This window comes from Tachyglossus aculeatus, chromosome 23 (assembly GCF_015852505.1).
Source record: "Tachyglossus aculeatus isolate mTacAcu1 chromosome 23, mTacAcu1.pri, whole genome shotgun sequence".
NCBI classification, from domain to species: Eukaryota; Metazoa; Chordata; class Mammalia; order Monotremata; family Tachyglossidae; genus Tachyglossus; species Tachyglossus aculeatus.
The window spans coordinates 3,434,612-3,456,293 of record NC_052088.1 but is presented as its reverse complement, the minus strand read 5'-3'; the positions used below and the strand labels follow the sequence as shown (position 1 = coordinate 3,456,293).

General features: G+C 44.6%; 1 protein-coding gene across 6 annotated transcripts in view; it reads left to right on the top strand.

Moving 5' to 3' along the window:
* Positions 1-21,682, top strand: part of FUT8 (fucosyltransferase 8) — a 392,751-nt gene that overhangs the window by 265,702 nt on the left and 105,367 nt on the right. For 5 of the 6 annotated variants that reach the window (XM_038765688.1, XM_038765685.1, XM_038765686.1 and 2 more), the window contains 2 exons: positions 13,549-13,664; positions 13,765-13,930. In XM_038765688.1, coding sequence (XP_038621616.1) covers positions 13,549-13,664; positions 13,765-13,930 — 282 coding nt within the window. The remainder of the gene's footprint in view (positions 1-13,548; positions 13,665-13,764; positions 13,931-21,682) is intronic. The other variant, XM_038765691.1, reaches the window with a different exon arrangement.

Genomic DNA, 21,682 nt, shown 5'->3' with positions numbered 1-21,682 from the left:
CGTTCTCGCCTGTCCCGCCATCGACCCCCAGCCCACGTCATCCCCCAGGCCTGGAATGCCCTCCCTCTGCCCATCTGCCAAGCTAGCTCTCTTCCTCCCTTCAAGGCCCTACTGAGAGCTCACCTCCTCCAGGAGGCCTTCCCAGACTGAGCCCCTTCCTTCCTCTCCCCCTCACCCCCCTCTCCATCCCCCCCATCTTACCTCCTTCCCTTCCCCACAGCACCTGTATATATGTATATATGTTTGTACATATTTATTACTCTATCTATTTATTTATTTTACTTGTACATATCTATTCTATTTATTTTATTTTGTTAGTATGTTTGGTTTTGTTCTCTGTCTCCCCCTTTTAGACTGTGAGCCCACTGTTGGGAAGGGACTGTCTCTATATGTTGCCAACTTGTACTTCCCAAGCGCTTAGTACAGTGCTCTGCACACAGTAAGCGGTCAATAAATACGATTGATGATGATGATGATGATCCCCTCCAGGAGGCCTTCCCTGATTACTCTCTCAGCCCCCTCACCCTATTTCCCCGACCTCTGCCACTTCAGCACCAAACCCCTACTGTACATATCTTGAGAAGCAGCGTGGCTTAGGGGAAAGAGCCCGGGCTTGGGAGTCAGAGGATGTGGATTCTAATCCCGGCTCCGCCACTGGTCTGCTCTGTGACCTTGAGCAAGCTGCTTAACTTCTCTGTGCCTCAGTTACCTCATCTGTAAAAAGGGGATTAAGACTGTGAGCCCCACGTGGGACAACCTCATTACCTTGAATCTATCCCAGTGCTTAGAACAGTGCTTGGCACATAGTTAGCCCTTAACAAATGCCATCATTATTGTTATTATATCTTTATAGTCTATTACTTTCCCTTACCTGTAATCTACTTCAGGGTCGGTCTCCCCAGCTAGATTGTAAGCTTCTTGAGGGTGGGATCACATCTCTTAACTCTGTTATACTCTTCTGAGTGCTTAGTACAAGGTCTGCACAGAGTGAGCCCTCAAAAAATACTCTTGATTGCTTAATTGGAGCCCCCCTTTACTACAGCAACCCCAATGTTTTAACTTAAGCAAACCATTGCCGTACACAGTTGCCTTAGAGGTAATGGCGGCTGACAGCGAGCTTGGCTCCACGTTTGAGTGTCCTTGAGAGAAAATCTCTTGCATGCTGGCCCCATTAATTTATAGTCATGCACTCTGCTTGGCCCTCTGTCATTTGCGGGGAGGAGGAGGAGCATTGCCCTCCTAATTAGGGCTGTGTGGACTCAAGGTGCTGCCAAATGGCACTGCTGCCTTGTCCACAGAAAGAAACCATTGTGGAGCTGTTTGTTCTCATGGGACTTATTTTGGAGTAGAGGGAAGTATAGGAAGTTCTCTCCTACCACCCGCAGGGCATTCAGTTGATTCATCCCGGAGATGGAAGTGAGTAATCTGCACTCTCTCTCTTCCGGCTCCGTTGTGCCAAGCAGTGTATATTGGGAGACCACCGGCAAGGATAGGTATTCCATTGCAGTCAGTGAGACATCAATCAACCAATGGTATTTATTGCCTGCTTTGGGCAGAGCAATGTACTAAGCGCTTGGGAGAGTACAGTACAACAGAGTTGGGAGACAGAAACCTTCCCTGACCATGAGGAACTTACAGTCTAAAGATATATTGGTACATATTCACAACAATATTTGATCTTCTAGACTGTGAGCCCACTGTTGGGTAGGGACCGTCTCTGTATGTTGCCGACTTGTACTTCCCAAGCGCTTAGTACAGTGCTCTGCACACAGAAAGTGCTCAATAAATACGATTGAATGAATGAATGAATTATCAGAGGCTGACTTCATTGGGCCCTCCCCTGTTTTTCATAAGCCTTGGGGTTGTTTTAGTAAAGGCAGGAGGACTTTTTTTTTTTTTTTTACTTTCTTGCAGAAATCCAGTGGAAAACTCAACAAAAACAAGATTTAAAAAAAGAACAGCAAATGAAAAAGGTGACTCATAAATATAAAACAAGCAAGAAATTTATCAAAAGAAAAGTGACATTGCTGCATTTAAAGCTAAGCAGTTACCCCCAGGCCACTAACACTTGATACCATTTTAAGTCAATCAGTGGTACTTAATGAATGCTTACTGTGTGTGGGAGTCCTGGACTTCCTTGGGGAAGTGCAGTGCAACAGATTTGCTAAATGTGCACTGCCCACAAGGAGCTTACAGTCTAGAAGAGGAGACAGGCATTGAAATAGTTTACCCATCTGTACATAGGTGCTGTGGGGCTGAGGGTGGGGTGAATATCAAGGGCTTAAAGGGGACAGATCCAAGTGCTCAAGAAATGAGATCTTAGTTGGGGAAGGCATCTTGGAGGAGATGTGATTATAGGAGGGCTGTGAAGGTGGAGAGAGTGGTAGTCTGTGGATATGAAGTGTGGTGGGGGGAAGTTCCAGGCTCTTGCAGTTTTGAGCTCCTTCAGTCCAAGAGAGTAAACAGAAGCCAGGTGTCACATTCTTTTTCAGGTGTCAAATGGTTACTAGCTGTTCATTTACCTGTGTGGTTTATTTTATGACCTGTCTAATTTTTTTTTCACAGTACTTGGCATTTCCTTTTGAATTTCACTGATCTTACATGACATAAGCCCTGTGCAGAAGCTGGTTAAATTTTACAATTGAGCACAATACATTAAGCTTTTAGATAGGCATAGTTTTTCAAAACTACCGTTGAAAAATATTGTAGGGAAACAGATAAATTAAGCCACAGAAAACTGTCCATTTAGATAAAATGATTTTGATTTCACCCCAAGAGATAGAGAACTAATTCTCCCATCTGTCTGAGTCTCTTTTGACAGACTCTAGCAATGCTTGAAAATTAAACATAATTAATCCATGTGCCGAGCCTGAGATATTTTCATCCCCTGGGTGGTTGGCCACTTAAAATTCCAACTGGAAAGTTGTGCCCACATGAGTCATTGCCAGCCCATTGGAAAAAAAATCAAACTAAAGAGTATTAACAGAGCCTGCCAAGAATGCTAGCTTTTCATTTAGGGGGCAAGGAACCCAGAGAATGGAGCTTCCAGGAAGCAGAGTGGGGAGAAGGTGGGGAAAGGGGAACGGTACAGAGAATTGTGAGACTCCTGAAGATCGATGCGAAAGAACAAGCATATGAGACATAGACTGCAGACAAAGGCAAGAAGAGTTAACTCTTCCCTTCCCCTTGGCTTTTTACTTCTTTCTCTACACATTTTTTCACACACCCAGTCCATGCTTTTCCCAATCCTTGAGAATAGTATTCAGGGATAAACAAAGCTCAAAAGAAGTGTGTCACTCCATTGCCTGTCAGACTAGCCACAAAAGTGAATGCCATTGCTTGGGACACTCTCAAATCCTCTGGAGGATTTCAAAGGCTACGAGATCTCATCGGTGACTTATTCTGACTCCGCAAATGGACATGGGGTGGGAACTTGTCTTATGCTGTCGAGTTGTCCCTGACCCATAGCAACTCCTTGGACATATCTCTCCCAAAATGCCCCACTCTCCACCTGCAATTGTTCTGGTAGTGTATCCATAGAGTTTTCTTGGTAAAAATATGAAAGTGGTTTACCACGGCCATCTTCTGCACAGTAAACTTTAGTCTCCACCCTAAAGTCTCTCCCATGATGCTGCTGCCCAGCACAAGTGAGTTTTGACTTGTAGCAGTTTCCTTTCACTCACTAGCCACCGCACAAGCTAGGAATGGAATGGTTATGCCTCCACCTGATTCTCCCTCCCATAGCCAAGACTGGTAGAGTACTGGAAACTCTCCATCTGTGGTCCTGAGAGGGGAGGATGGGAACTATAGCAACAAAATTAAAAGTTTCACCCCCATGGCCTGGACATCAACTCTCCCTTGAGACCCAGGGATCCTACCCAGGGATCCTTGAGTGAGTTGCCTGCATCCACTGTCTCAAGGTGCTCACCTCCAATCCTCTGTCTTTGACCCCCTCCAATCTGGCTTCCTCCCCCTTCACTGCACAGAAACTGCTCACTCAAAGGTCACAAATGATCACGTTCTTACCATTCCAGTGGCCTCTACTCCATCTTAATCCTCCTTGACCTCTCAGCAGCCTTTGGCACTCTTGACCACCCCCTTCCCTTGGAAGCATTATCTAATCTTGGCTTCAGTGGCATTGTCCTCTCCTGGTTCTCCTCCTGTCCCTCTGGCTGCTCCTTCTTAGTGTCTTTCGTGGGCTCCTCCTTCGCCTCCCATCTTCTAATTGTGATAATCCCTCAAGGCTCAGTTCTGGGGCCCCTTCTTTTCTCCATCTACATCCACTCTCTTGGAGAACTCATTCGCTCTCATGGCTTCAAGTACCGGAGTACTTTCCCCACTCCACCCATCCACTAGCCACTTCTGCATCAAATAGAAACTCCTTACCTTCAGCTTTAAAGCATGTCCGCCCTCCTTCCTCACGTCACTGCTCTCCTACTACAACCCAGTCCACACACTTAGCTTCTCTAATGCCAACCTACTCAATGTACCTCGATCTTGTGTAGCTCACCCCCACCCTCTCACCCACATCCTGCTTCTGGCCTGGAAATCCTCCCTCCTCATATCCGACCGACAATTACTCTCCCCCACTTCATAGCCTTATTGAAGGCACATCTCCTCCAAGAGGCCTTCCCTAGCTAAGCCCTCATTTCCCCTTTTCCCACTCTCTTCTTCATTGCCCTGATTTGCTCTTTATTCACCCCTCCCTCAGCCTGACAGCACTTATATACATATCCAAAATTTTTTTATTCATATTAACATCTGTCTCCCTCTCTAAACCATGAGCTCAATGTGAGCAGGGAATATGTCTACCAGCTCTGCTGTATTGTACTCTCTCCCAAGCGCTTAGTACAGTACTCTGCACACTGTAAGTGCTCAATAAATATCACTGATTCTGAGCTGAGCATCAGGAGCCTGGATTTCATCCTAACGAAAAGGGGCTTGGTCAGTAGTAGCATCGAGTCGAGCTAGTAGAGCTGTGAGGTTGTGTCCTAATAACTTCTTTCTGATTGGCCGGAGGGGAGGGATCCGTTGGCTGGCCCTTACCCCCGTGTGTCAGCCTGACAGGTCGGGCTGGAGAGGAAGATGGGGGAGTCTTCTGCAGAGAGGAGGGAGTGCCAGGGATGGGGCCGACAGCGACAGATTCGGCGGTATTTACAGAGCATTGGGTGGCATTGACTGAGCGCCGGCTGGGGAGAGTACAGTACAGGCAGGGGGCATGTTGCCCGCCCTCAAAGAGTTCACAAACTAATGGGGACTCCATCTATCTGTCGAGAGTAATGACCGAACATTTGTCGTGTACTGTGCTCGACACTAAGTACAGTACTCTCTATTTAAAGCCTGGGAGAGTGTGGTAGAAATGAAGGCCTCCAGGAGGCCTTCCCAGACTGATCCCCCTCCTTCCTCTTCCCCTCCTCTCCCTCTCCATCCCCCCCGCCTTACCTCCTTCCCCTCCCCATCATCATCAATCGTATTTATTGAGCACTTACTGTGTGCAGAGCACTGTACTAAGCGCTTGGGAATTACAAGTTGGCAACATATGGAGACAGTCCCTACCCAATAGTGGGCTCACAGTCTAAAAGACTCCCCATATGCTCCCCATAGCACCTGTGTATATATATATATACATTTGTATGTATCTGTTACTCTATTTTATTTTATTTGTATATATTCATTCTATTTATTTTATTTTGTTAATATGTTTTGTTTTGTTCTCTGTCTCCCCGTTCTAGACTGTGAGCCCACTGTTGGGTAGGGACCGTCTCTATATGTTGCCAACTTGTACTTCCCAAGCACTTAGTACAGTGCTCTGCACACAGTAAGTGCTCAATAAATACAATTGAATGAATTGGCTCCCCCATTGCCAGCTGCTACCTGGGGGCATAGAAGCTCTGTACTTCTCTTTGCCCCTGCTGCCAGGCTGACTCATTTTTGAGGTTTTCTCTGGTACCGCCTCTCCCCTCCCCAGCCCCTGCCCCAGACAAACTGAGAGAGTCCCGGGAAGGTGAGAAGGGATGTGCGGTGTTACAATCCCTAGGTTTGCGGGGTTGGGGGGAAAGCTGGCACCACCTACTTAATTTAGGTTCCTTAAGGTGCCCCTGAATTGCTAGTGTTCAGTTGTTTGGAAAGGTAGGGTAACAGCTTGGGTTAAAAACGTGGCAAAAGCAGTATTTTCAAAGGAAACGTTTCAATTTAGAACATTATTTCCTTAGGTAAATATCTGCGTTCCTTAACATGGGCTTTCAATTTCTACCAGTTTGGTGTACTTTGGAAATGAGCCTTAGATTATGTTTGTTGCTTAGTGTATTTTACCATTTTGATATGGTGTAGGTGGTCGCCACTGAAATGATAATTTTAGTGTAATTCCACTTTTTTTTTCAGTTTGTCTTCTCGAAGCAGTTATAAGATTTATTGCATAGCCTGGAAATTGGCAAAATAATGGGCTTCCTTATTAATCTGTTCCCGAGATTATAATTGGAGGTCACTCACCTTGATATTATTGCTCTTTTTGGGTATTGTACATTAAACTATAATAGATACTAGTATGTGATTGAAGTCATTTGTATTAATGATTGGGAGCGGCTAAAGTGTTTCCATTTAAGGAAAGGATTCCATTTAAGAAATTTACATTAATTGGAACATTGCTAAACTACTTTTCTTTTTATTCAGCATGCTCAATATAATTATTGAAAGTGTTTTGTGGTTAGCAACCCATTTCTGATTCTCAATGCAATTTAGCAAGAGAAAGACTCAATTTCTTCAGAAGATGTGTAAAATATTGTGTCTTGCTTCAACTCTTATTGTTATTTTTTGAATGTATTTTAAATGTCCGTCTGCGACCATTTACCTCATTGGGGCTGGACTCCCGAGATAAACTACTCGGATTTTGGTTTCAGCAGGCAACTCCCTAAATGAATAGAGATTTTAGGTCAAAGTTTCAAATACTTTATTCAGGAGGTTGGGGATATTGAAAAATTCATCAAATCACTGAGAAAGGCAGTCATCTTGGATTTCATTTTCCGAAGCCACTGAGCAAAGATCACTCAGGTGGGAATTAAGATCAGGTCTGTCCGCTGCATTAAAGCAGACGTCATACTGGCATCCCGGCTTGACTAGTGCATCAGTCTCTGTACAGGCCTCCCTGCCTCCAGTCCTTCTGAAATTAAGAAGCTTTCTGTCCATTCCTCTTTCTCATCCAACTTCTACTCAGAAAGAGCGGTAGTGGCCTGCAGCATGCTCTGCCAACCTGCTTGCGGACAGTTGTCTCCTAATTCTTTCATTCATTTAATTGTATATATTGAGTGCTTACTGTGTTTTTGGGCTGAGACGTTATATGGTCCGAGGCTTGATTTTAGTGAGTTCTTACATTTCCTCTGGTCCCTCTTATTTCAGTTACTCAATTCCATCTCATTCATCTTCCTCATGTCCCACCTGGTAAAGCTCTCAATAGAGCTAATGCTTTTCTCCCTTCCTGGAATGCTCAGTCCTCGCTTACCTCGGCCAAATCACAGCTACCCCTTCAAAATATTTCAAAAGGCCACCTCCTCCAGACAGTATTCCTTGGTTAAGTTCGATGCCTCACCATTCTAGGCATACCATCCTCAGTTATACGCTGCTTCAGACTTCCCAGTTTTTTCTGCATTTAGGTTGTAATTGATACTCACGCAATCATTAGCCCACAGAGCTTATGGAAACATCCGTAACTTATTTATTTCTCTTAATGTCTATCTCCCTGTCTAGACTGTGGACAGGGAGCATGTCTACCAACTCTGATGTACAGTATTCTCCCAAGGGCTCAATAAATACCATTGATTAATTGATTGATTGGTGAGCATAGGTTCAGCGACTTGATTAGAGTACTACTTTTTGTTTGATCCTATCTTGACAACCAATGTTGAATGTAGTCCATATGGGATGCTGTTGGAAGTGGTCAAGGAGTGTCGTGACTTAGTGGAAAGAGCACAGGCTTGGGAGTCAGAGGTCATGGGTTGTAATCCTGGCTTCACCACTTAGCTGTGTGACCTAGGGCAAGTCACTTAACTTCTCTGTGCCTCAGTTACCTCATCTGTACAATAGGGATTAAGACTGTGAGCCCCACGTGGGACAACTTGATCACTTTGTATCTACCACAGAGCTTAGAATGGCGCTTGGCACACAGTAACTGCTTAACAAATACCATTATTACTATTATTATTATTATTATTATTATTATTATTATTATTTGGCCAGCATGATTGTTCTTCAGATTTGGGGAGCTTGGTCTGAAGCCAAATGGATACTGCTGTCCAGCTCTGTCAAAGGGTATGCTGGCCTTCTTGGTTTCATTTTCTTTTAGATCTACACAATCATGAGGGAGGATTGTTTTTTGAAGCTTACATTGCACTGAAGACTGGGATTATATCTAGCAGCTCTATGGCATTGCTCTGTACCACATGCTTTGTGCAGTGCTCAGCAAATAGTAAGCACTGAATAAATGCCATTAATTGACTGATTGCATCAGTGTCCTTGCTGACCTCCCTTCCTGTAGACTCTTACCTCTTCAATCCATGTTTCATTCTGCTGCCCAGATCATTTTTCTGAAATCCTGTTTTGTGCATGTCTCTCCACTCCTCAAAACCCACCAATTTCTCGCTGCATCAAGCAGAAACCCCTGACTCCTGGCTTTAAGGGACTCAATCAGCCTCCTCCTCCTACTTATCCTCGCTTCCCTGTCACTACACCCCAGCCAGAACACTTTGCTCCTCTCAAGCCTCCTTAACTCATGGTGCCTCCCACTTCCTCACTCTTTCACTTTTTCCTGGAACTTCCTCCCCCTCCATATCTGGCAGACCACTGCTCTTCCCATTTTCAAGGTCCTTCTGTAATTACACCTACCAGGAGACCTTCCTTGATTAATCAATCATCTCCCCATGCTATTTCCACCCCCTGCCATCACTTTACCACTCCCACAGCCTTTGAGTACTCTCCCTCTCCCGAACCCTTGTAGCACTCATGTACGCCTCTTCGAATTCTGTTATTTCCCCCTAACGGTCATCAATTTTAGCCTCGGTCTTCCTCACTTAATGGGAAGCTCCGTGAGGGCAGGGATCGTGTCTGTTACCTCAACTGCACTCTCCCAAGCACTTACTTAGTACAGTGCTCTGAATGGATTAAGTGCCCAGTAAGGATTATTGATTGATTGATTTCCCCCTTCCTCTAAGGTATTTTAGTGTGTGTCTCCCCCACTAGATTGTAAACTCCTTGGTAGCTGCACCTTTGCACAGGATTCCCTCAAGGAGAACAGCCAGCCGTGGAGTGGCCTCCCAGCGGCTCATCACTCTTATCACCCTTTTTGAGACAGGGCATCACTTTGTCTTTACAACAGTGGTTCTGTCATATTCCAGGGGACCATCCAGCAGCTGCAGAGCGCTCCTACCGTTGCTGCTCCCTTTCCGAGCTTTCTCAGAGCTGCCGCGCTACCTTGAACACTGCTTCAGTTCTGGAGCCCTGGCTGCTAACAACGACCCCTCAAGTACCAATTTTGTAGGATATTGAATTTGGTGTGAAGTGAAAACCACATTTTGGCTTTTCTGGAATTAGATTGGGCTCCATAATTTGTACAAAACACAGATTGCACATTTAGCCCTTGATGTTATTCTGTTCTTGTGGTCAAATCCAAGGAAAAGGGAGTCTGGAAATCACTCTTCAGTTGTTTTAATGCTGGCATTTCAAGAGCCTTTTTTTCCAGAATTCATTATTCTGAATTCTCAGTCCTATAGCAGGTCATTGCTAAAACAATCTCAGCAGTGGGCATTTTATACTGTTTGCAACTCATATTCCAAAGATGAACCCCCAGTTTGGAGGAGATAAAGAGCTGATGTGATATCTTTTGCAAGAGCAGGTGTACCCAGAAGTGCTCATCTTGAAATACATGTTTTTGCTCATAAATTGGATCATTGTATACCCAACTACTCCTTTCCTGTTGTCATTACCCAGCTTGTGCCTTCAGAAATGCATATGTTTTCTTGCTCATTTTGCAGTCTGGAAACACCCATGATTGAGAGATGAAGCAATATACCTTTCTTTTCTGGTAGAAGATTATTTTTCATGTGTGCTTCTGATCAGTTGCTAGGGCATTCCAATTAAAAGAATAAAAAGTGGACTAGAGCTATGAACTGGGCCATAGCTGAAAACGTTAAAACTGTTTTATGGAACGAATGCCCCCTTGTCACCCTCTCCTCTTTGTCCAATTACCTAAGAAATATTGGAATGACTGACTGCAATGCCTAGCCATTGGACCCAAGCACAGTTGATCAAATCCCATTTTACTACGTGAAAAAAAAATCAAAATAGTGATGAGGTCTTAGAGAGTAAAGCACTTGAAGACTAGATGTCAGTTTAAGGGTACTGTCAATATCTGAAAATAAATTGGGTTTTTTTCCATTTGACAACTCACTCCAGAGTATCTGTTTTTCGAGTAGCCAGAATGACCCTGGTGAGGAACTAAGATCGAGAACCTTTTTTGATGGACCTGAGGAGAAAGGTTGGGAAATGCATTAGGGATGATTTGAAGAAACAGAATTGTGATACCGTTTCAATTATTGCACCCTTTGCAGATAAGTATGTGTCGTTTTTCCGCCCAACTCTGTCCGCTAATGAATGGCACAGTAAAGAGTTAGCCTGGGAGTGAGAAGCTCTGGTGTGTATTCCTGAGTTCCCAATACAAGCCCAGACACCCAGTGTTTCCCCAAAGTACCAGTTACCCAGGAGTGGGTCCTATCAATCAACCCAGGCCATTACTTGGTGTTTACTCTGTGCAGGGCACTGTACTAAATGCTTGGGAGATTAAAGGTTGTACTCTGCAGACTGTAAGCTCCTTGTGGGTAGGGATCATGCCTACCAACTCTCTCCTACTTTTGCAAGGGCTTAGTTCAGTGCCCTGCTCACAATAAGTGCTAAATACCGTTGATTGATTGATTAATGCAATGCAGTAACGTTTGTGGACATGATCCCTGCCCTTAATGAGCTCCCAGACAATAAGTGGGGAAATAAAATACAGACTAGGGAAATGGGAATGTATAAAAATATATAAATAACTGCTTTGGGGCTGAGAGTGTGGTTAATAAGCAGGTGCCTATGGGATGCATAGGCAATGGAGAAGGGAAGAGGAATGGAGGGAAATGAGGGCTTATTCAGGAAAGACCTCTTGGGGAAGATGTGATTTTAGGATGACTTTGAAGATGGGGCATTAATGGTCTATCAGATATGAAGGAGGTGCTCAAGTGCTTAGTACAGTGCTCTGCACACAGTAACCACTCAATAAATACGATTGAATGAAAAGGAGGAGGGAGTTCCAGGCCAGAGTGGGGATGTGAGCAAGGGGCTGGGGGCAAGACTGACAAGATCGAGGTAAAGTGAGTACGGTGGTATTAGAGGAGCAAAGCGTGTGGGTTGGGCTGTAGTAGGAGATCAGCGAGGTCTAGGAGAGGGAGGAGATCTGATTGAGCACCCTAAAGCCAATGACAAGGAGTTTCTTTTTGATGCGGCAGTTGATGGACAACCATTGGAGGTTTTTGAGGCGGGGGAAATAGGGACTTTAATTTTTTTTTTAAGAAAAATAATCTGGACAGCCGGGTGAAATATGAACTGGAGCAGGGAAATGATAGAAGGCAAGTCGGTTAGTGAGGATGCAGTAGTCATGGTGGGATATAAGTACACTGATGAGTGTGATGCTTGTCTGCTATATGACCCTGAGCATGTTACTTCAGTTTTCTGTGCCTCAGTTACCTCATCTGTAAAATGGGGATTAAGGCTGTGCAAGAGGGTCTGGGTCTAACCTAATTGGCTCGAATCTGCCTTAGCACTTAGAACAGTACCTGACACATAATAAGAACTTAACAAATAAGATTTTTAAAAAAAGAAATCGAGAGGAAGGGATGGATTCTAGAGGTGTTGTGAATTTCTGGACTCACAGTCTTGTTGGTTTTGTGACAAGATTTTGTGACGGATTGAATGTGTGGATTGAATGAGTGACGGATATGGAATAATAATAATATAATAATAATAATAATCATCATCATCATCATGGTATAAGCACTCACTACATGTCCAGCACTGTTCAAGATAATATGGTCAGGCACAGACCCTGGGCCACAAGGGGCTCACAGTCTTAGATGGAGGGCGAACAGGACAGAGTTCGAATCCCCATTTTACAGAGAAATTGAGCAGTTTGCCCAAGGTCACTCAGCAGTCAAGTGACAGAGCTGGAATTAGAACCAAGGTCCTCTGACTCTCAGGCCTGCTTTTTCCACTTAGACCACACTGTTTGCAAGGTTATGCAAGGTTATGCATGGAAGGTAGTGATGTTGTCTAGAGTGAGTGGGTTTGGGTTTAATTAGAGGTGAATAATCTAGTTACATGAATTCATTTATATTGCTATTAGTAATCATTGATCTAGAGTTAATGATGCAGGGGTATTGGGCTGAACTGGAGCCAGCAGAAGGGGAGGACCAGAATGAAATCGCAAGGTCAATGCCATGCTGCTGTTGCCCACAATGATGGCCGGGAAGGAGGGGATGGAGCAGCGTCATTGCCTAACACCAACTCTCTTCTCTCCCCTCCCCCCAGCCAGCTCAGGTATCTCCAGCTATGTTGTCCCAGAGCCTGGGAGTCACGGGCTGCCGAGGGGGTTGGCGGGGTAATGGAGGCTGGCAGTGGAAGCAGGGCCAACATTGATCAGGGGACCAGCCATTGGTGCGGAGGGGGCTTGGAGGAAGGGAATTGGGAAAGCCATGAGCAAGGAAGGGTCAGGGTGGCCTAACAGTTACTCTTTGGGGCTGGTGTGGTAAAGTCAGATTCAGTGTGGTAATCCTGAATCAGGGGGCAAGTCAAAGATGTTGTAAGAACCACTGGTTCTACCACAGTCAGTCACAAGTCAAGGACTTCCTGGATGTGCCTAAGGATGCTTGACGCGTCTCCTTTATGGGGGCTTGGGCATGATTAACACTTTCCAGTATAATTTGGTTTGGGTTCTTTGGTTGGGAAGGGAGGGAAGAGAGGAGAAGGGTCCCAAATCAAACCAAGTACTTACTGCAGCGAATTAGACCCATGCTTTGAAACCCTGGTATCTGGAGCCCAGGCTTTATATCAGAAGTCGCTAGAGATTCTGTGGGGAAAAAAATAAAATGATATGTATCTTTTTCACCTTCACAATTTTTTCATCGTGCAGCATATTGAATTTTTTGCTTATTACATTGTCTAGTGCTGGTATGTACAGCCACCTTCCAACAGTGCTTGGCACATAGTAAGAGCTTAACAAATACCATCATTAAATCAGGTGAGTATCCTGGCTTTATTTATTTCTGAAGGTACCCCTGTTTACTAGGTACCCCTGTTTACTGTTTACATTTATTGTTTGTCTTGGAACACAGCATTTTGGTTGAGGTTTCTGTCCTTTTTAGGGAATATTAACAAAGTTTTCGGGAAATATGATTTAGCTAAGTGAGCATTATATTGTGTTTCTTGGTGACTAAAACGAAGTACTTGCATTGTCTCCCCCCTTTGTCATAGGATACCAGAAGGTCCCATTGATCAGATACCTGCTGCAGGAAGGATTCGTGTTTTAGAAGAGCAGCTCATAAAGGCCAAAGAACAGATAGAAAATTACAAGAAGCCAACAGGAGATGGTCGGTGATGTATATGGTCTCTTAATCTTAACCACAGATAACTCGAGTTTTCTGTTCATTGTGGTGCTTGATGTGCTGATGTTCCTATGATATTCACTAGCAGGTCTGGGAAAGGATCATGAAGTACTGAGAAGGAAGATTGAAAATGGAGCAAAGGAACTTTGGTTTTTCCTCCAGAGCGAATTAAAGAAGATAAAAAATCTAGAAGGCAGTGAACTCCAAAGACATGCAGATGAATTTCTGTCAGACTTGGGCCATCAGGAAAGGTACCACTTGTTTTGTTGGATTTTGCCCCAGAGAAGCCTAGGAATGAAAAATGGGATTCTGGGGGATTTATTATGATTTCCTGCTAATGTTTAAAATGCTGAAATAGTTTATCATTATAGGAACATAAGTATAAATGTCTTAGCTCTTAGTGTTTCAGAGGCAAAGGCGTGCATATGCTATTTGGCTAAGGTAGTGTAAATGTGATTATTTAGGTGGTTTGTTTATAGGAATTTTTATCCACTTATTTTTCAGTCAGACTGTCGATGGATATGCTACGTCAGCTAAAGTAGTGTAAAATCTGATTATTTAGGTTGTTTGTTTATTGAAATCTTTATTCATCTAAGCTTAATTCTTATATCATTGACGGGAATTAGCAATAATATCTGTTTCCATGAAACAGCTGAGTTTCAAGAAGCTTTTGTATAATGATTTGAATATGTCAGTGCTATATTCACTGGGATTCAGTCAATTTCAACTCAGAAGTTGCCTTTCTAATTTACTAATTAAAAACAGAGCTTTTTTCTCTCTTGTTAAAGTTTAACAGTAGGTATGGGAAAAAAACAGCTAAGAATTTAGTGTGTTTCCATTTAGGTTCAGGAGTGGAAAACCTGAAATCCGTGTTGAGTTCAATTTACTTCTGTTGTTTCCACATTTTGACGATAAAGCAGTTTGTTTTTCATTAACAGGAAAACATTTTAATGCTGTTGTGCTCATGCCAAACAAAATGAATATGAGAATCATTAAAAATCCAGTGCAACCTGTTCTTTGACCTATTAGAGTTAAGAGGTTAAGTTCCCAATAAGGTTCTGTTGGCAATCACTGTCTCATTAGTGAACAATAAAATGGAAATGGTTGAATTAACACAACCCACCCTTATGAAGAGGCAAAAAAATCTTTACCAACCCAAATTCTCAAACACTGATGCTGTTCTAAAGAATTCTGAAACATGACATCACTGTTTCAGTAGAGGAAAGTAATAGAGGTTAACCCACTTCCTAAGAACCCTTTTAAGCACTAATGGTTCTAGAGAAATAGGATAAACTGAAGGGTGACTATTAGGGGAAGATGAAATTTGGCTGCCCAAGTCCTTATACTGTTAGATTGTGTAGAAAGCAGTAAAATCAAAGGGAAATTTCTTGGAAATTCTTGGCATTGCTTTCTCAAAATGTATTTTGAATTTGCAGCTAAGCTGAGGCCTAGATGAATTGTGGGTGTATAGATAAGATAAAAAATGTAAAAAGAGATCATTAGATCCACCCACCATTACCCATTAGGCCGGGGGTGGCACGTTTGGATGCTGAAGAACTAAGAGAAATGAACTCTTTCTAGTCCCCTGTATGGCATGTGAAATTTTTACATCACGGTGAGCAGACCCACTGGCAGAGGTCAGGAGTCCCTCGGCCTCTCTCCAGAGGGATGCAGCACGGTCTCTGGCAACAGGTGTGTCTGGCTGTTCCAACAGGACTCTATCCCACCGAGTCCCGTAGCCAGGAACAGCTTTCAGCTGGGAATCCCCCCTCCCTTCCTCCCTCCCTCCCTCCAGCTGCCGCAGAGGGCAGGGACTTGCTCCCTGGGTGGATTATGGGGAGTCCTCACTGCCGCTCCTGCACTGGCTTCCGCACCTTCTCCTGTCCTCGCCCCTTTACTGCCCAGCACCCAAGAACCTGAATTTGATTCAGCGGTTAATCAGTGGAATCACCCAACTAAGAAATTATTGCTGTTAGCAACCTCTCCTATAACTCTTAAATGTCTCTGACCTCACCATGTCCCCTCAATCCCATTCCTTTAATTAACCCATTCCTGTCCTTCTTTTCTAACATCCCCCATCCCACTCTATCCAACCCTTGCCCACTCCTTGTGCTGTCCCCTACCCTGCCCCATCTCCGTCCCCCTTGCAGCCCCCATACGCTCACTCCCATCCAACCCCCCTCTCCCACATCCACACAATCCTCTCCCCTTCCACAGCCTCAGATAAGTGTGGCCCATGGAACCCCCACTCCATCGTGGGAAAAGCTTCCCTTCTTCCTTGACCTGTTCCTGACCCAGTAATTGCACCCTCTTGCCTTCACTGAACCTAGCTCTCCTCAGATGACACTGTGTCCTTCGTCACTCTCTCCCGAAGAAGCTTCATATTCTCCTACTCCCCCAGGCTAACTGGGAAATGGGGAGGAATTGGCTTCCTTCTTGCTCCCCAATGCTGCTTTCCCACCATCCCACCTTCCTTGTCCCTCTATTTCCCTTCCTCTGAAGCCCTTATCTGCCTCTACCACCTACTCCAGTTACTAGTCACAGTCATATTCTGCACCCTGCCCCCCACATCGCCTCGAACTTTCTGAACCATTTGCTTCCCTTTCTCACATTTCTTCTATCTTTGTCCATCCCTACACTGATTCTCAGGAACTTCAATATCCATGTGGATGTTCCCGACGGCCCTTCTGCTAGCCGCTTCCTTGCACTCCTCAACTCCACTGACCTCCTGCTCCACTCCACTTTACCCACTCTCCAATTTGGAAGCACACTCAATTGCATGGTTTCTAGTCACTGTACAATCTCTTTCCTTACCAACTCTGAAATTATTTTATCCCACCACAACCTCCTCATCTGCCTTCTCTGCCACACACCCCCTCCCTTCAAATCTGTCCTATTCCCCCACAGAGACCTTTGATCTTATGACCCCTTATAATTTTCTAAAGCCATTAGGCCCTATTTGGTCTCCATACCAAACTATCTTTTCTTAACACACAAATTGACACCCTCAGCACCACCCTCTTCACTGAACTCAACTCCTTTGCTCTCTCGTCCTTCCTCCAATCTTGTACCATAAATACACAGCCCTGGCACCTCCACAGTAAGATTTCTCCACTCCTGTGCACAAGGTGTGAAGCACTGCTGACCAAAATCTAGACACCAGGCATCATAAATTCATCTTTGTCTACTTTAACTCTGCCCTCTCTTCTGCCTGGCAATAGTAGTTCTCCGTCCTTACTGACTCTCCCATGCCAGTTTTCCATGTCAGCTGTTTCAGATGTTCAACACCCTTCTCAAATCCCCTGCCCTCCTGCTCCTTCCAACTTTTGCCCCATAATGACCTGACCATATGCTTTTCCCTCGCCTGCTTTTCCTTCTATCTCGATGGCCACTTCTTCTCAATCTCTTTTACTGACACCTCCTCTGCTTACCATCCTCTAACTGTAGGACCCTTTCAAGATTCACTTCTGGGTCCCCTTCTGTTCCTCATCTACATCTCCTCTCGTGGATAACTCATTCACTCCCATGCGTTTAACTACCATCTTTATCATCATCATCAGTGGTATTGATTGAGTGCTTACTGTGTGAAGAGCACTGTACTAAACACTTGGAAGAGTACAGTACAGTGGAGTTGATGGAAAAGTTCCCTGCCCAAAACAAGCGTAAAGTCTAGAGGGGGAGTTGGACAATCATACAAATAAATAATTTATAATATATGGATATGTACATAACTCTATGCAGATGATTCCCGAATCTACCTCTCCACTTCTGTTCTCTCTCCTCTGCAGTCTCACATTCCCTCTTACCTTCAGTACATTTCTACTTGGATGTCCCACTGACACCTCAAGCAGCACACATTTTCCCGCTCAAACCCTGACCTCCTCTCCCGTTATTCTAGGCATCACCAATATCCTCCCTGTCTGACAACCTTGGCATTACTGTCTACACACTTGGGTCTGTGACCTTTGGACACTTGATATTTGCCCCACCCCCAACCCCACATCCCTTATGTATAGATCTTTAAATAATTTTTTATTAATTACCTATTTATTCATATTAATGTCTGTTTCCATCACTAGACTGTAAGTTCACTGTGGACAGCAAGCACGTCTGCTAATTCTATTGAATTGTACAGTTCCAAGCTCTTAGAATATGCTCTGCACTTAACAAGCACTAAATAAATACCATCGATTGACTGATTGATTATCCTTGACTCTTCTTTCTCATTCAACCCAGTCGTTCAATCTGTTACCAATTCCTTTCAGTTTTACCTTCACAACATCACCAAAATCCACCCTTTCCTAGCCATCCAAACTGCTGCTGCACTGACCCAAACATTTATATCCCACCTTGACTAAAACAACAGCCTTCTCGCTGACCTCCCTGCCTCCTGCCTCTCCCCACTCCAGTCCATAGTTCACTCTGCTGCATACATCATTTTTCTAAAAAAAAAAGTTCAGACCATGTTTTCCCCACTCAAGAAACTGCCCATTCACCTCTGCATCAAACGGAAACTCCTTACCATTGGCTTTAAAGTGCTCAATCAGCTCTCCCCTTCCTACTTTATCTTGCTAATTTCCTACTGCAAGCCAGCCTGCCCACCTCTCTCATCTAACACCAACCTACTCACTGTTCCTTGATCTCGTAGGTCTCTCCGCCAACCCCTTGCTCACCTCCTCCCTCTGGCCTGGAACTCCCTCCCCCTTCTTATCTGATGAACCATCTTTCTTCATCTTCAAATCCTTAATAAAATCACATCTCCTCTAAGAGCTCTACTCCAACTAAACCCTCATTTCCCCTACTCTCTGCTACTGCATCCCCTATGCGCCTGGGCCTGTACCCTTTAAGCACCTGGTGTTCACCCCACCCTCAGCCCTACAGCACTTATATACATATTCTTCTCTCCCATTCTATGCTGTAAGCTCCTCAGCAGGTGTCAATTGTATATGAAGAGCACAGCTTAGTGGATAAAGCATGGGCCTGGGAACCAGAGTTCCTTGATTTTAATCCCAGCTCCCTTCTTGCCTGCTTTGTGACCTTGGGCAAGTCACTCATTTTAATATAGTTCCCTGCATACAGAGCTCAATAAATATCATCAATCAGTTCATTGCTGCCCTGCCCCTTCTCTTGTCTACAGCCTTGTGCCTCCTTCCTTCCTTGTAGCTGTGAAGAGCTGCAGAATCCCCAGCCCTCCAGGGGGTGATGGGCATCCTCTCCTGTCCCTCCTTCCCCTCCACCCCCAGGAAGATGTGAGGGACAGGGACTCCTGTCCTGGGCAGAATGAGGTAGGAGTCTCCAGCCCAGATGGTGCACAGTGGGCAGTCAGCGGTGCGGGTCCCATCCCACCTGACAAAGGGATCCCTGAGGTAGGGAGTCAGGTCGCATCCAAGGAAGGGAAGGAGGCCTGCGGTAATCACTACTGGGCACCTGCCATCCTGCCAGGGGACCCAAGCAGCTGCCCAGTAGTGATTACCTAAGGCCTCCTTCCCTTCTTTGGTTCTCTTCGCTCCCTAGGGCCACAGCATGGCTCAGTGGAAAGAGCCCAGGCTTTGGCGTCAGAGGTCATGTGTTCAAATCCCGGCTCTGCCAATTGTCAGCTGTGTGACTTTGGGCAAGTCACTTCACTTCTCTGTGCCTCAGTTCCCTCATCTGTAAAATGGGGATGAAGACTGTGAACCCCTGTGGGACAACCTGATCACCTTGTAACCTCCCCAGCGCTTAGAACAGTGCTTTGCACATAGTAAGCGCTTAATAAATGCCATCATTATTATTATTATTACCCCAGCTTATAACTGGGTTGTAACTGCGGTGGCATGCAAGCTATGGCACGGTATTTTCCAGGGTCCTCAGTGGGACCTCACCCTAGCCAGAAGCCCTGCCTGAGAGCCACTTTTGACTCCCAGAAGAGCCAGTTATGACTCCAGAGCCAAGGGTTGCCAGCTCCTAAGTTAGGCTGTAAAAACTGCCTATTAATGAGATGCACTGTCATTTAGAGATCAAACAGCAGCTAATTAATAGTTGGTACTTGTCTTTGCTGGTGTCCCTACCCTCAATCTCTCACTTCTCTGGTCTGTAGTTTCACTCTGCTGCCCGGATCATTTTTCTAAAATGTCGATTTTCCAAGTAGCCCAAGGGTGGCTTTGCAACCTCTTTTTAAAGCCAGCCTATAAATAAGCCAGCATCTTCATGTCCTAGGGGCTTGCCTATTTATACAGCAGACTGGTAGAAATTGTGTTTGCTTTACTTGACCCATTTGTGACTCGGTTAAGGTTGGTTTTTTTGTCATAAAAGTCTACTGCTGATAATTATATAAGGAGTGTTACATTGCATGGTTATATTCATTCTCAGGGATTGGGTGGTTGGGGGTGGTGTGCCCGTATTAAGCATTTGTTTCCCCGGGCCCCAGAATTGGTCCAGGGAAGGTAGAGCTGCTGGAAACGTTTTTCAGGACGATTATTAAAGCTTCCTTAAGCAGCCAAATATTTCTCGACACTTTATTAAACCCTGTGGAAGATGTAGCTAGATGTTCCTACATCCCAGGATATTTGTACCACCACAGCATCTTTGCATTCAACCTCTTGCACTTCTCCCACCTACATGTTTCCATCAGCAGTGTGGCCTGGTGGAAAGAGCACAGACCTGGGAGTCAGACGACCTGGGTTCTAATCCTTGTCCACCACTTTTCTGCTGTGTGACCTGGGGCAAGACACTTCACTTCTCTGTGCCTCAGTTACCTCATCTGTAAAATGGGGGTTAAGCCTGTGAGCCCCATGTGGAACAGGGACATGTTCATCCTGATTATCTTGTATCCACATCAATGTTGGTATAGTGCCTAGCATACAATAAGCGCTTAACAAATGCCATTCTTTTTAAAAAAAGTTACTGACTGCTATTTCAGCCCTTCTTTCTACTCTCTACAAATTATTTTATCACTGTCTCCCATGTTAGACTGTAATCTGCTTGTGGGCAGGGATCCTGCCTCATGTAGCTGTGGAACTTTCCCAAGTGCATATAATGCTGTACAAACAGTAGGCACTCAGTATATTCTGTTGATCAGTGGACTGTACAGAGCTGACTTTGTGAGACTTGCTGTGCATGCCATGGATGCTCAGTACATTGTTTTGCTCCAGGTATTAAATCTTTCCAATAATTTACATTGTTAAATGAAGTAGAATAAAAAGTGAATGCGCTTTTACAAATCCCTCCCTGAGGGAACATAATCATGCCTCACAAATGCCAATCACCAGATCACTCATTTTGCACTTGAACAGTTTAGTTTTTCAGGACTTATATTTGCAATTGCAATGTTGGAGTCATAAACAAATGATTCAGGGGAAAAAAAATTAATTGACAGAATGTAAGAATAAAAAATTAATGGCCAAGAATTGTTATACTGTATCTCTAGAGAGAAGCTTTGTATGTGGTGTCTAAGGCTACCTGTCTTGCTTAGGAAAGTCAACTGATTATACACAGGTCAGGTATATCTTCACCAGTAAACCTACAGTGTTTTAATCTGGAATGTCGTCCTGGAGATTGTGTTTACCTTGTCATTCAGTTTTGCATCCCCCAAAGCAGGAGTTACCCTACATATTCTAATTTGGCAACAGGACACTGAAGTTTACTTTTGAGTGTGATGGGAGGTCCTTTGCACCCCATGCCCTCACCAGACTTGTCCTTTGTTGCGTTAAGGTGCTTGATATTTGCACCACTCGGTGCTGTTTTACTTTGCCTCAGTTTGGCATTCCCCTCATAACGGTTATTCTGAAAGAGCTCCTGTTCTCAGGATTGCCATGCGTGGTGGTAGTTTGTCTGCCACAGTGGTCCCCATCGTTCATTATCATGCCACGAGTTCTATATCTGTACTTCATTGCACCCTAAAGCATTTCTTCTTATCCTCTTGCTTTCGGTCAGGACATTGTCAGATTAGTACTCAACAGTAACTGGGTATCTGACAGACATCCATTCTCTGTACATGTGACACCCAGGGCAGCTGTGTTGAGGTG